The sequence below is a fragment of the Agelaius tricolor genome, unplaced genomic scaffold (assembly GCF_023055355.1).
Source record: "Agelaius tricolor isolate 1412-34295 unplaced genomic scaffold, bAgeTri1.0.p SCAF_44, whole genome shotgun sequence".
NCBI lineage: Eukaryota > Metazoa > Chordata > Aves > Passeriformes > Icteridae > Agelaius > Agelaius tricolor.
This window is the reverse complement of record NW_027269304.1, coordinates 1,901,647-1,913,189: the sequence shown is the minus strand read 5'-3', so window position 1 is coordinate 1,913,189 and position 11,543 is coordinate 1,901,647. Positions and strand designations below refer to the sequence as shown.

At 40.7% G+C, this 11,543-nt stretch overlaps 1 protein-coding gene across 2 annotated transcripts in view; it reads right to left on the bottom strand.

Moving 5' to 3' along the window:
• Window positions 1–243: 243 nt before the first annotated feature.
• EDIL3 (EGF like repeats and discoidin domains 3) overlaps window positions 244–11,543 on the bottom strand; it is a 242,941-nt gene continuing 231,641 nt past the window's right edge. For both annotated transcript variants that reach the window (XM_071455127.1, XM_071455128.1), the window contains one exon: window positions 244–4,167. In XM_071455127.1, the coding sequence (XP_071311228.1) occupies window positions 4,018–4,167 (150 nt within the window). In that variant the 3' untranslated portion in view covers window positions 244–4,017. The remainder of the gene's footprint in view (window positions 4,168–11,543) is intronic.

Below are 11,543 nucleotides of genomic sequence, written 5' to 3'. Positions count from 1 at the left end.
CGTTCAAAACCTAGAGGTGTTTTTTTTTTTTTTTTTTTTTAATCTGGAAGAACAAAGAGAACACATTGAGGAGAGCACAGCACCAACTGCTGATTTTTCCAGAATCAAACTTACCTACCACAAACACCCCGTGGATGAATCCAGGAAAATGCCAGCTGCTATCTCTGCTCCACACTCGCCGCCACCGAGATAAGCTGTGTCTCCTCCAAGGTGTTGCAACATAACAGCTTCAAGAAAACCACCTCATTTTTCAAAAGTTTTTATTGTTAAGTTTGAAGACTAGACAAGGTCGTACTGGTTTTACATCGCTCTACATGATTTAGGTATATACAAAAACCATTTGAATATCACACAGCTTGAAGGGTTGCAAAGGTCGTTTGTGTCCAAGATACTTCTGTACTTACTGACACATCAGAAGCCAGCACTGAATATTATAGTTCACATTGGTTGTATAGCAAAGATACACTCATTTAGTATCCTTAGTCTTCAAAACTGACACTTAATTTGTATGAAGCCATTTCAAAAGAGAAAGTCAACCCCGGATCCAGAGCCAGTAGAGGCAACGGGCCCTGAACGCTGATAAAAAGGAGCCTCGTGCCAGTGCTTCATTTCCCAGGCTATAAATGTAGAAACTTACCTAGCAACACAAAGGTGAGGCCTGCCTACAAATACCTAGCTCGTTCAAGGTGAAATTTAATTAGGGGAACACTTTTGGCCTTGTTCAATGTCATTGTTAACAATCAATTCAGAAGTCAAGGATTATTTCTGAGCTTTTCTCCATCCCCTCTTAAAGGGATATCTCCTGTCCTGCACTTCTGGTTTTTTTGGGGCTGGTTGCTTTCACTGGGAGAGAACAGTTGTGTAAATTTATAACTTGCCCCTTATGGCAATGGTATGCACCTAGACAACAAAATAAAATCAAAGGGATAGAGTTTAATTCTATCCCCTAATCTGATCCCCACCTGTTTTGTTAAATCTGAAGGACTCCACTTAAACCAAGAGCTATTTCAGACTGATACTGCTGACAATGGGAGCAGAATTCGGTGCTGGAAGAGCCATTCCAAGAAAGCTTTTTGGTAGCCAAGGAATAATGTCATTGGAAAAACTCCCAGCATGCAGGTTGAAACTGTAAGGGCGTCAGATAGGTGATTTTTTAAAATGAATTGTCATGGAGTATTATCACAAGGTATGGAGCTCTCCTGGTGAAGACTGACAGCTGACACAGGACATGAGGTTGAAAATACTCAACACAAAAATTAATACCAAATTAAAATTTTTGTCTTACATTACATGAAAACTCTCTATGCAGGTGAAGGGATTACAATTCATTTACTAAACCAAGAAATATTAATTCAAAAGCAAAATTGAAGTTGCAAAAGATGAATAACATGAAAAAAAACCCCAACATTAAGAACAGAAACCAAATATTTCAGAAGAGCATTAACACAAGTTTTTAAAATAGGAAGTTTAATTTTCTGAAATAGCCTTCTGTTTTTTTTTTTTTTTAAATACAGTCAGTTAGTGAAATATCTATGTGCTATTCTACATATCTGTAATTAAATTAATTAAATTAATTAATTAAATTCAGGATCAACTGCTCTCCCATAATAGGAAAATGTATTTAAGCCTCTTAAAGTGTTGTGTGTGCACGCCCTAAAGAGATAAATATTACTAGTTTTTTCTTTTTATTTTTTATCTTCTTTTTAACCTAAAGCCTAAATTGCAGAATATAGGCAGAAGATAATGTAGGGATAGACTTGTCCTCCATTATTCAGATTTTTTTTCCTCATTAGAAGTGCCACCAAATTGATTGACTTTCTCTTTAAAATTGCTCCTTTTGCTTGAAGACCACTCCATATATACATCATTAAGGAATGCTGTTAACACAGTTACAGACAAGACAGTAACAGTCTAGTGGCTTTTGTTATGCAGCACAAAGTAAAAAATAAAGAACAAACTTAGCAGTGTTGCACAGGACCTCAACATTTCTTACACATACTTTTACCTTTACAGGACTCTTCTTTAGAAGTCTTTAAATGTCTAAGCCTTATAAAATAAATACTTGTATAAATACAGTTTAAGGATTAAGTCATTTTGTAGAGGCAGGGTGTTCTGTTTGCTAAAATGTGACAGTTTAAGTGACACTATCAGAAAACCGCCACCATTATATCCCCAATTCTTGTATGTAAAATTCCTGGCTGCTATTCTAGAGGCTTTCACAGTTCAATGGATAATATATATTTAGTCTGTGGTGGAGAATGTGTGATTAAATGCAGGTTTTTTCGAAATCCAAACCATTTTTGTTTCCAAGGTAAACTTTGCCCTTTGCAAATTGTGGGCCAGCGAGCTGCTGGCCTGGGAAGCAGTGCCCAAGTTCAGAGTTTTGGTGAGAATGGAACAGTGACAGAAAATATAATAAGTTTCAGTGACATTTGCTAAAACATGCAGCTGCATCTCTCTCTCTCTCTCTCTCTCACATTCTCTCTTTCTCTCCACATCAGCATGGTATGAAATTAAACGGTTGGCAGTAATCCCAAGTGCTGTTGTTTCAGGTCCCCTCGCTCCCTGTCCTGGGATCTTTTTTAGTCTGAGGTGCTGCTCTAACTCTAAAGAGCTCTTTACTCCAAGGGAACTTGGATTGCTCCTCAAAGACTGGTGTTGTCATCTCAATCAGCAGGGGAAACTGAGGCACGGGGGAGAATGTCCCCCCTACTTCTCCACTACTTTTCCTCCTAAAATCTACTTTTTAAACTGGGGTTGCTATCATGCTGTGTGTGAAGCATTCCTGTAGATGGGGCATGACGGGAAACAGCCTCCTCATGGCTCACTGGTGTTGTCTAAAAATAGGAGCAGAGGGTGACAAGGGCCAGGCTTTGGTGTGCTCCTAAGTCACCTCTTACCTTTTGGGGAGGAAAGCTGTGACTTTAGGAAGAGCCTAAAGAGGGAGGGTTTCCTGGCAGTAAGGGAGTCATTCCTCCTCCTGTGTGTCTTTTAGCACCTGGTTCCTTCTCCCCACATTTTCCTCCTCGATGGAGCTCAGATCGTGTGTGGAAGCGGTGATGGGGGTGGGCAGGTCACAGTCTGGGGCTGTGTGCTCACCCCCTGGAAAAATCATCCTGGAATGGAATTTCTGATGGAATGTGGACTCAACCCAAGATGAGACACCACAAATACCCTGGTGCCTCACCTTAGTCTCCGTGAAAAAGCACAGAAACTTTGAAAATTCATAAGCTTTGGCAACTTCGTTAACGTCATAATACACTGATTTGGTTACATATGCAAAACAGGTGACATCTCCCAAGGAAAACAACACCAGCAGAGTGTGATACTAAACAGAAAGGATGGAGGCCATGTCTACAGCATGCAAAATAGAGAAGGAAAATGGGGCAGTCAGGAAAACCCTCCAGGTGCGTGGAATCTGCTGTCTGGATGGAAGTGGTGAAAGGTAGCTTGGAACATTGCAGGTACCGTGTTTGAACAGTACCAGGGAGAATTTCCCAAAATATTATGTCGTAAGAACTGACAGTGTTTGATAGGCACAATTACTATAATGCAGTCATCCCCAAGTAAACTTATTGCTAAAAGCTGCAGTATCACTTTTTGCAAGTAAGATGATGGTATGATTTATGGAGAACTCGTCAGGCCAATGTTCCTGAAGCTGCAAATGAGCTTCGTTTTTCTCTTCTCTTGTAAAAAGGATGCTGCTGTTTTGTTTATTTATTTTTTTTTTCCTTTCTCTCTTTTTCCCTCAACGCTTTTCAACTGGTGGTGAACATCTCAAAGGAGAACTAGGAGGATAATTCCACAGCAGAAGGGATAACACCAACAGATTTCAAGGGCAAAAAAAAACCAAAAAAAAGAAACCGGATCAGATCGTTTTTTAAAAGGGCAGGCTTAGACCTCCTGGCGAAAGACAGCTAGCGGCCTACCATAAAAAAAATGAGCGAGCACTGGTTCATGGAGAAACCCCACGCAGCATCCTACAAGCTTCTTCTACGGCAGCAGGAGCGGGGCAGCTCAGTCCTCAGCTGCACAGCCCAGCAGCTCGGAGCGCAGGGTGATGCGGCCGTACCACGACCAGGGCAGGATGCGCACGTGCCGGGCCAGGATCGGCGGCTCGATGACGTTCTTGCGGTGCGTGTCGTTGTCAAAGTTCCCCTGGAACACCTGTGGGGGAAGCAACGGGGGAGGCTTTTAGTGGAAGTTCCCCTGGGAATGCCTGAGGGTGCGGCGGTCACGTTCCCTGAACGTGATTTCTTTCTCGCCCAGGGTTTTTCTGCCGCGAAGATGAAAGGCAGCGAGAGGCCTGGGAGAAAAGGAAAACAATCCTTATCTCATTTGCTTCTCATGTGTTGTGGTCACGTGTGGAATGTGTTTGGAGATTGTTTTACCCACAGGTGATTGCTTGATTGGACTCTGGTGTGAATTGTTTTGACTCTTTGGCCAATTATGGCCAAGCTGTGTCGGGAGTCTGGAAAGAGCCACGAGTTTTAATTATTATCTTTTTAGCATTAAGTGTCTTTTCTGTATTCTTTAGTATACTATATTATACTAAAGAATACTATACTATACTTTAGTATAGTACTCTTTAATATAATATAGTATTGTAAAGTAATAAATTAGCCTTCTGAGAGCATGGAGTCAGATGCATTATTCCCTCCCCTCATTGGGCGTCGGGGTCTCTAGCTTGTCAGAGTGACCCCAAGAAATGTTAAAACTTCTATTTTTTCCAGCCTGGCATTTGAAGAAGGAGTCGGGGCTCTTCATTTCTCAGTCTCAAGGATGTTTATTGTATCTTATCTATAAAATTCTTTCTCCTGCCCTGCCCAGGTCTGCTCAGCAGGACGGTCAGAGGCACTCTGCCTGCCTCAGGGCAGGGTTATGTCTTTATACTAAAAACTGCCTGTACAATATTTACAGTTACTTTCCAATACCTGTCACCTGTGTTAGACAGTGAGCTTCTACTCTAAACCAATCCAAAAGTGCCACCATCACAGCAGAAGATGAAGGCCAAGAAGAAGAAGGAGAAAGGCTGGACATGCCCAGATCCCTCCATCTTGCCCCCCAGAACCTCCATTCGAAAAAACCCAAAAATCTACTTTTTCACCTCGTGATAAATTCACTGTCATTCTGCTTAATTTGTCGTAGCTTGCAGATCTTCCTCTAAGGTTGGTAACTTGCCCCATGGGTCACAATCAAACCCACAGGGGCATTTCTGGGCTCTGTGCCAGGGTCTCTGAGCCCCCTGGCAGTGTCTGGGCTGCTCAGGACAGACAGAGGGATGTCCTGGGTCCTGACAGTCCGGGTTGCCTGCATTTACAATATGCAGGGAGGTTTTAAGGCTGGCCTATAGGGATGTGCCCCCTGTTGACAGAGTGACAAAACCATCCTTTGTCCCCTCAGAAAGGAAAGAAGCCCAGAAGTTTATCTCCTCGATTAGGTGAAAAAGCCACCTCATAGGCCTAAGGGACTTCACCTCAAACTTAAGGATAGCAAATTGGAAGGAAGCCAAAAAGTCCCGCCTGGGCAATTTACTAGAAAAAGAAGAGAACAAAGAAACCAATGGCTTTTGTGAGGTGTTGTACCAGGAGCAAGAACCTCTTGCACCTGGCTTGGTTTTTCTCTGTAAAGAGTTTTATTATTTTGCCTTTTATTAAACCTTTTTGTTTCCAGCACTGCAACAGAAGCCATACTGCTGATTTTTATGCCTCCAAGGGTAGCTGAGCTATCTTGGGTGTGTTATAGACCTCCAAGAGCTTATTAGACCTGGCTTGAGGAGGCCCAGCCCACGGTGAAACTCCGACTGCCCTGGATCCGCGATGAGTTTTTATTGTCGGTATGCACGACTTTTAGTGCTGTTTAAACTTAAGGTTTAAAGTGGCAAAGAGAAGTTGGGTTTTAGGAAGGAATCCTTTGCTCTGAGGGTGGGGAGGCCTTGGCAGAGGGTGTCCAGAGCAGCTGGGGCTGCCCCTGGATCCCTGGCAAGGCCAGGCTGGACATTGGGGCTTGGAGCAACCTGGGACAGTGGAAGGTGTCCCTGCCGTGGCAGGGGTGGCACTGGATGAAATTTAAGGTCCCTTCCAACCCAAATCTGTGATTCCATGATCTCCTGCCTCTGCTAAATCTTGTGATTCATTCACGCTCAGCCCTGGTGCAGGCAGAGCCTTCTACTCAAAGCCTCACCCACCGTTCCGCCAGGGCCACGCTCTGAAAGTTACACAAAAATCATTAACATTTAAAAAATTAAATGTCTTTTTACTTGGCATTTGTACCATCTCAAATGAATCCCAGGAGGGTCCTCTTACTGCTTCCGAGGAAATAACATTAATAATTAAAGGTAAGAATTTTTATTGTATCACTCATGAAAGTGGCTGGGATGCAACTATATAAACCCTTGTAAAATTGGTGATTATCAAGGATATTATCTTCTCATGTCAGACAAAAGTCAGCAGAATGAATTAAGAGCATCAGGCTGTGATAAAAGTAAAACATCCTACAGTACAGTGCATGTTATGATCTTATTTCCACCCTTATTGGTTAATCCACACAAAAGTGAGTTATAAAACTCCTATCTATGACAAATCAATGCCAGATTTTTCCCCTGCCAGCCACTATTTAAATTCAAAGGCCACAGCACCAATTTTTGGCAAAATGATCAGATTATCCCCTTGGGTTGTTTTCAGTTTTTATGGGAAATGCTCATTCTCTTAAAATGTCAGCCAATTCACTTCTCATTTATAAAAACTGAACCTGATGGCTTTTCGACTGAAAATGAATGACTGTTGTTTGCATCATGCAGAGAAGAATATAGACCTCCTGGAGAAGTGCTTATGTGACTGAATTAATGCAGAATTACAGGTTTCCTAGAAGTTCTTGGGAAAATATCAGGGTTTGAAGTGCAAGCTGGCCGATCTAGCATTTTAGCCCTGACTCTGGTTCCTTTGTGGCATGGTCACAAAGATTTTGGTCTCCATGCGGAATCTCTTTTGGATTTTGGAAGCTTCTCCCCAGTGCTGTCCTTTTAGGACATCAAACAAAATCCATCCCCTCCCCAGGTGATGAATTCCCTTTCTCCTCTGCCATCACAGAGGTGGGAGCGTGAGCGGATGTGGGAGTTCTGATAGATGGATAAAGTAGCAGAGAAAATGACCACAGAAACATCAGTTTTGTGAGTCTAAGGAAAAGAAAAAACAACCAAACAACCAAAATAATTTAGCACAGGGAAAATTGTTTGCTGCCCAAGTGCAGGGTTGATACATAAATCAGCAGGAGCTTGGGCTAACAAGGTTTGCTCCTCAATTCCAGTTTCATTTGTAGCAAAAAATTACATTACTAAGATCATAATTGAAATTACAGTGGCACCTCTCAAAACCCAAAATGCAGCTAGGAAAACTTAAAAGTTTTTTTTGGGGGTTTTTTGGCTTTCCATTTGATTTCTTGCACATGCATGTGAAATATCTGTTGATATTTTTTGCCAAGCCAGACAAAGGAACCTTTCTACAGCCCCAGTGTTCATATCTGAACACAGATATGAAAGATAAATAAAATTATGTGAGGCAAAACCAGCAACAAATACAGCTGAAGGAGGGAGGATTATGTCATTTACTTACAGCATGAGAACAAGATTTAAATTTTATTTTTAACTCATGCATGATTTCATTATCACTTGAACTGTCTCAGAGGTTATTTTATGCAAATACGAAATACACCTTTCCTCAAAATTCAAGATCTAGTTTCAAGAAATTAACTAAATGTGCTAGATGAGAAGAAGGATTTTGGGGAAGTAGATTTATCAGAAAGTAAGGGAAGCATTGTCAGCATCCACAAGTGTGACCTGCATAAAATATAACATTTTAACAGAAATTTACTTTTCTTTTCCTGTGGCCCCATGGCAAATTTCTTATGGGAAAAACTATATCCTTCCCCACTCTTCATTTACTTTTAGCCTCAATTCACTAATAGAGGCAAGGAATTTGGAAGGAGCAAGGAGCACAAAGAACAAAACATGAGTTATCAGTAGAAAAAAAAAAGCGCTATTTCTTTAGCTAAAAGTATTTTTTTAATCTACCTGTTGTTTTATGTCCAAGCAGTCAATACTAAATGAGCCACCAAAGTAATTAAAACCCTTGAAAAGCTGATGCCTCTTAATGGCCACTCCTCACATTTGTTTCTGAGCGGTTTTTTTCAGGATAGCTCTGAAGACTGCCATGACTTTTTAAGATTTCAAAGGCTGATGCTGGAATTACAATATAAAAAAAATGTGAAAATTAAAATAAAAATTGTAAAAAAAAAAAAGAAATATTACAATATTAAAAAAAAAATCCTCAATGATGAAATAACCCCAGGGTGATTTGTGCTCAAGAAATAAAGACCAGAATGTAAATTATCAATGTGTCAGTGCACACCTTCACTTTGAGCTCTGGGTGAGTGCAGGTCTGCTCCTGCTTCATCCCAAAACAGCAAACACAGAGAAAGAGGCAGCAGGAAAAAGGGGGGTTTTTTTTTGGGAGTTATTAAGCAGATAAGTCTCTCCAGGCAGAGAGGAGATACTGTAGGTGTCTATAAAGCCATAAGTGGCGTGGGGAAAATCGATAGCAGGCAATATTGCAGCGTCCCCTCAGCAGGGTCATCCAGAGCCATCTAAAGGTCACAGTTCCCCTTTCAACACGTAATTAAACCATGGCACAGCTTCCTCAGCCTTTAACCACTGCTAAAGATCAGATTAATTGAGAGGGGGGAAAACAGCTGGGGCTATTAAGGACACGGACAGAAAAAAAAAAAATAAAATAAATTCAGAGCTGGGAAAGGGCACTAGGGAGGAATAACAGCCTTACTTTTCCTGATGCCTTTTTGGGACTACCTAAAAACAGAGGCCAGACAAAATGAAGGGAATTAAAAGTGGTTGTGTTTATTGAAGGGCCTTCAGGTACATTTTGGGCAGACCAAGCCCATCCAGGAGCTGCACCCAAAAATGGCCCACAGGTCATGGGCTTTCACACTTTTATAAGTTTGATCCGTTTGTTTATTTGGGATGAATTTTCCAATTCCAGCTTCAGGCAATGAAGTCATTTAGCCCAAGTTTGCTGCCCCCAACTCAGTTCTGTTTAATATCTCAGGCCCTGGGGCAGTGAGGTGTCCTTGGCTGCCAGGCCTGGAGAGGAATTGTTGTGTCTGCCCAAAATGGGGCAGCAGCAGCTCACACTGAATGTGGAGTTTGGAGTTACACACTAAAGAACTGCAGGATCTCAAATCTATGGAATATATAAAAGCCAAAATCCTGAAGCATCATTCCAGTCCACAGGATGCTCCTGGAAAGAGCTTCACCCTCCCCAAAATCGGTGGCTGCCACGCCACAAGGTGAATTTTCTTTTTGTACAAGTGGATCTAAGAGCTCCTGCTTTTTGCCAACCCTGCTGTAGAAGGTTTCAGATTTTACAGTGTCTGTTTATGTCAGTCTGCGCACTCAAAAAGGCGTAACTTGCAGGAATATTTACTCAGCAGCTCTAGCAGTTTTACACATACAGGCCCTCCACACACTCCTCTGCAGTGTTCAGGCTCTTGCAGCTGCTGTTGGAAAAAAAAACAAAAACCCAAAAACCAGAAAATGCGCGCTGCTGTACTTTTAAATATGGTAAATTTAATCGTTGTTACTTTATGGAAAAAGAGTGAAAGACAGGAAAATAGATACTGATATTCCCAGCTGAAAAGTTCTGAAATACAAACAATTCTTGCCTATACTTGTGTCCAGCAAGCAATCTGAATGTCTTGATTTCAAACATTATGTGAGAATTTTCAACGTAAACAAAGTGTTTTATGGCATTAGCAGAAAATCCAGATAATGACAGTGTAAGTGGATTAGAATTTTAAAAAGAAAACTGTTGTAAGACTGAATAATTTAGGAGAAATACCTGAAGACTAGCAGCTTGGGGAAAGGAGTGTTGTCTGCTGTAGCTTAAAAACATTTTTCATACCTAGCAGAATATTTTAAAAATGTTATTTCACGGAGCAGTTAATCCTGCTCATATTAGAAGAAGAATATTTTATAAAGAATTTCTAGTCATGGCCCCTGTTTGGAGTTTTCTTCAGTGCAGAACATCTCAATATTCAGAAAAATAAAGGTGACACGTGGATGTGTTCGTGGGCACATGCATTTTTGGAGTGAATAAGAGGAGAAAAAGTAATTTTTTCTCTCAGTTACATCAAGTGCACACATATCATATCCATTAATATCTTTACACAGCCTTTATTGTTTCTCCACGTTCAGAACAGGTAGAGGGAGATAAAACTTTAAAACTTATGAAACCTTCTAATACTGATTAGAAGGTTTCATAACTTTAAAACTTATGAAACATACTCTAACATTCTCATACTGTCTATCCCATGTGATCCACATGTTGATGCTACAGAAATGGGCATTTATTCCACTGTACATGGCCTATGGGAGGCTCAAAGCCAAAAAGAGAAACATTTTGAAGACCAACCTGCCTGCAAAGATGCTTACAGAAATCCAAGGCAGATTGTTAAATAAGCATTTTGTCTTTTGCTCATTTTGTCTTCCCCCAGCTGAAATGAGCATAGCTAGATCTTCACCTGACACAAATCAGGATAATTCAGCTCAAAGTAGTGGAAGTCACTCATAATTTAAACCAGTGCAGATAAAATAGTCACTTAGATTAGGAATTACAACTATTATTGCAGATAATGCTATCAAATAGTGATAATTTAAGTAATATTACTAAAAGAAAATTCATTACCGGTGCCAAGTAAGTAGATTATGTGTAGGAATTGAGTGTAAACCAGATATTATAATAATTAAACATCATCAAAAAAAAAAAAACAAAACCAAAACAAAACCATTAACAAACCTAGCAGAAAGTTTTTTAACCTGACATGATCTAACTTTTCTTTAATAACTAGGTTCCTGTCTCCTCTCACCCTGGCAACGGTCTGCGCACTCAGAAATGTATAAAATTACGACCAGTTCGTCGTTTTGTGTACAAACCCAGTGGCCATTTATGCAAATACTGTCTACCTGCAGCTAATTGCACTGCTGATGGCTGGTGGTGGCTGGCAGTGCTGCAGACTGCCGGGCTCCTTTAGGCCACTTTCAAACGTTCTCATCTTCCTGTGAGAAAACAGCCTCTGAAATGCCATTTGACACTGCAGCTGGCCTTGGGTTACCTACAGCGGGCCGTGCAATTTATAAATCACATGTGGAATGTGATTAAAAAAAAAAAAAAAAAGGGAAAAAAAAAAAAAAAGGAAAAAGGTCAGGTTTGGTTTGGATGTCCTCAGCTCTGGAGGTACAGTGAGCTACTGACCTCTAGTTGAGAAAAACAAGATAGCTATTAGCTCTGGCCTTGTTTCTAAAATGTATTTTCTTCCTACGTGACAGCCTGCAATGTAATTTATTTTGCTTCTTGATGGCAACAGGCAAAGTTTTCATGTTTTTTCCAGGCCACTCATTCAAACTATTTAAAAAGAATGAGAAGGGCTCCATTTGCTTTTTTATTTATTTTTTCTTTTTTTCTTTTTTCTCCCAG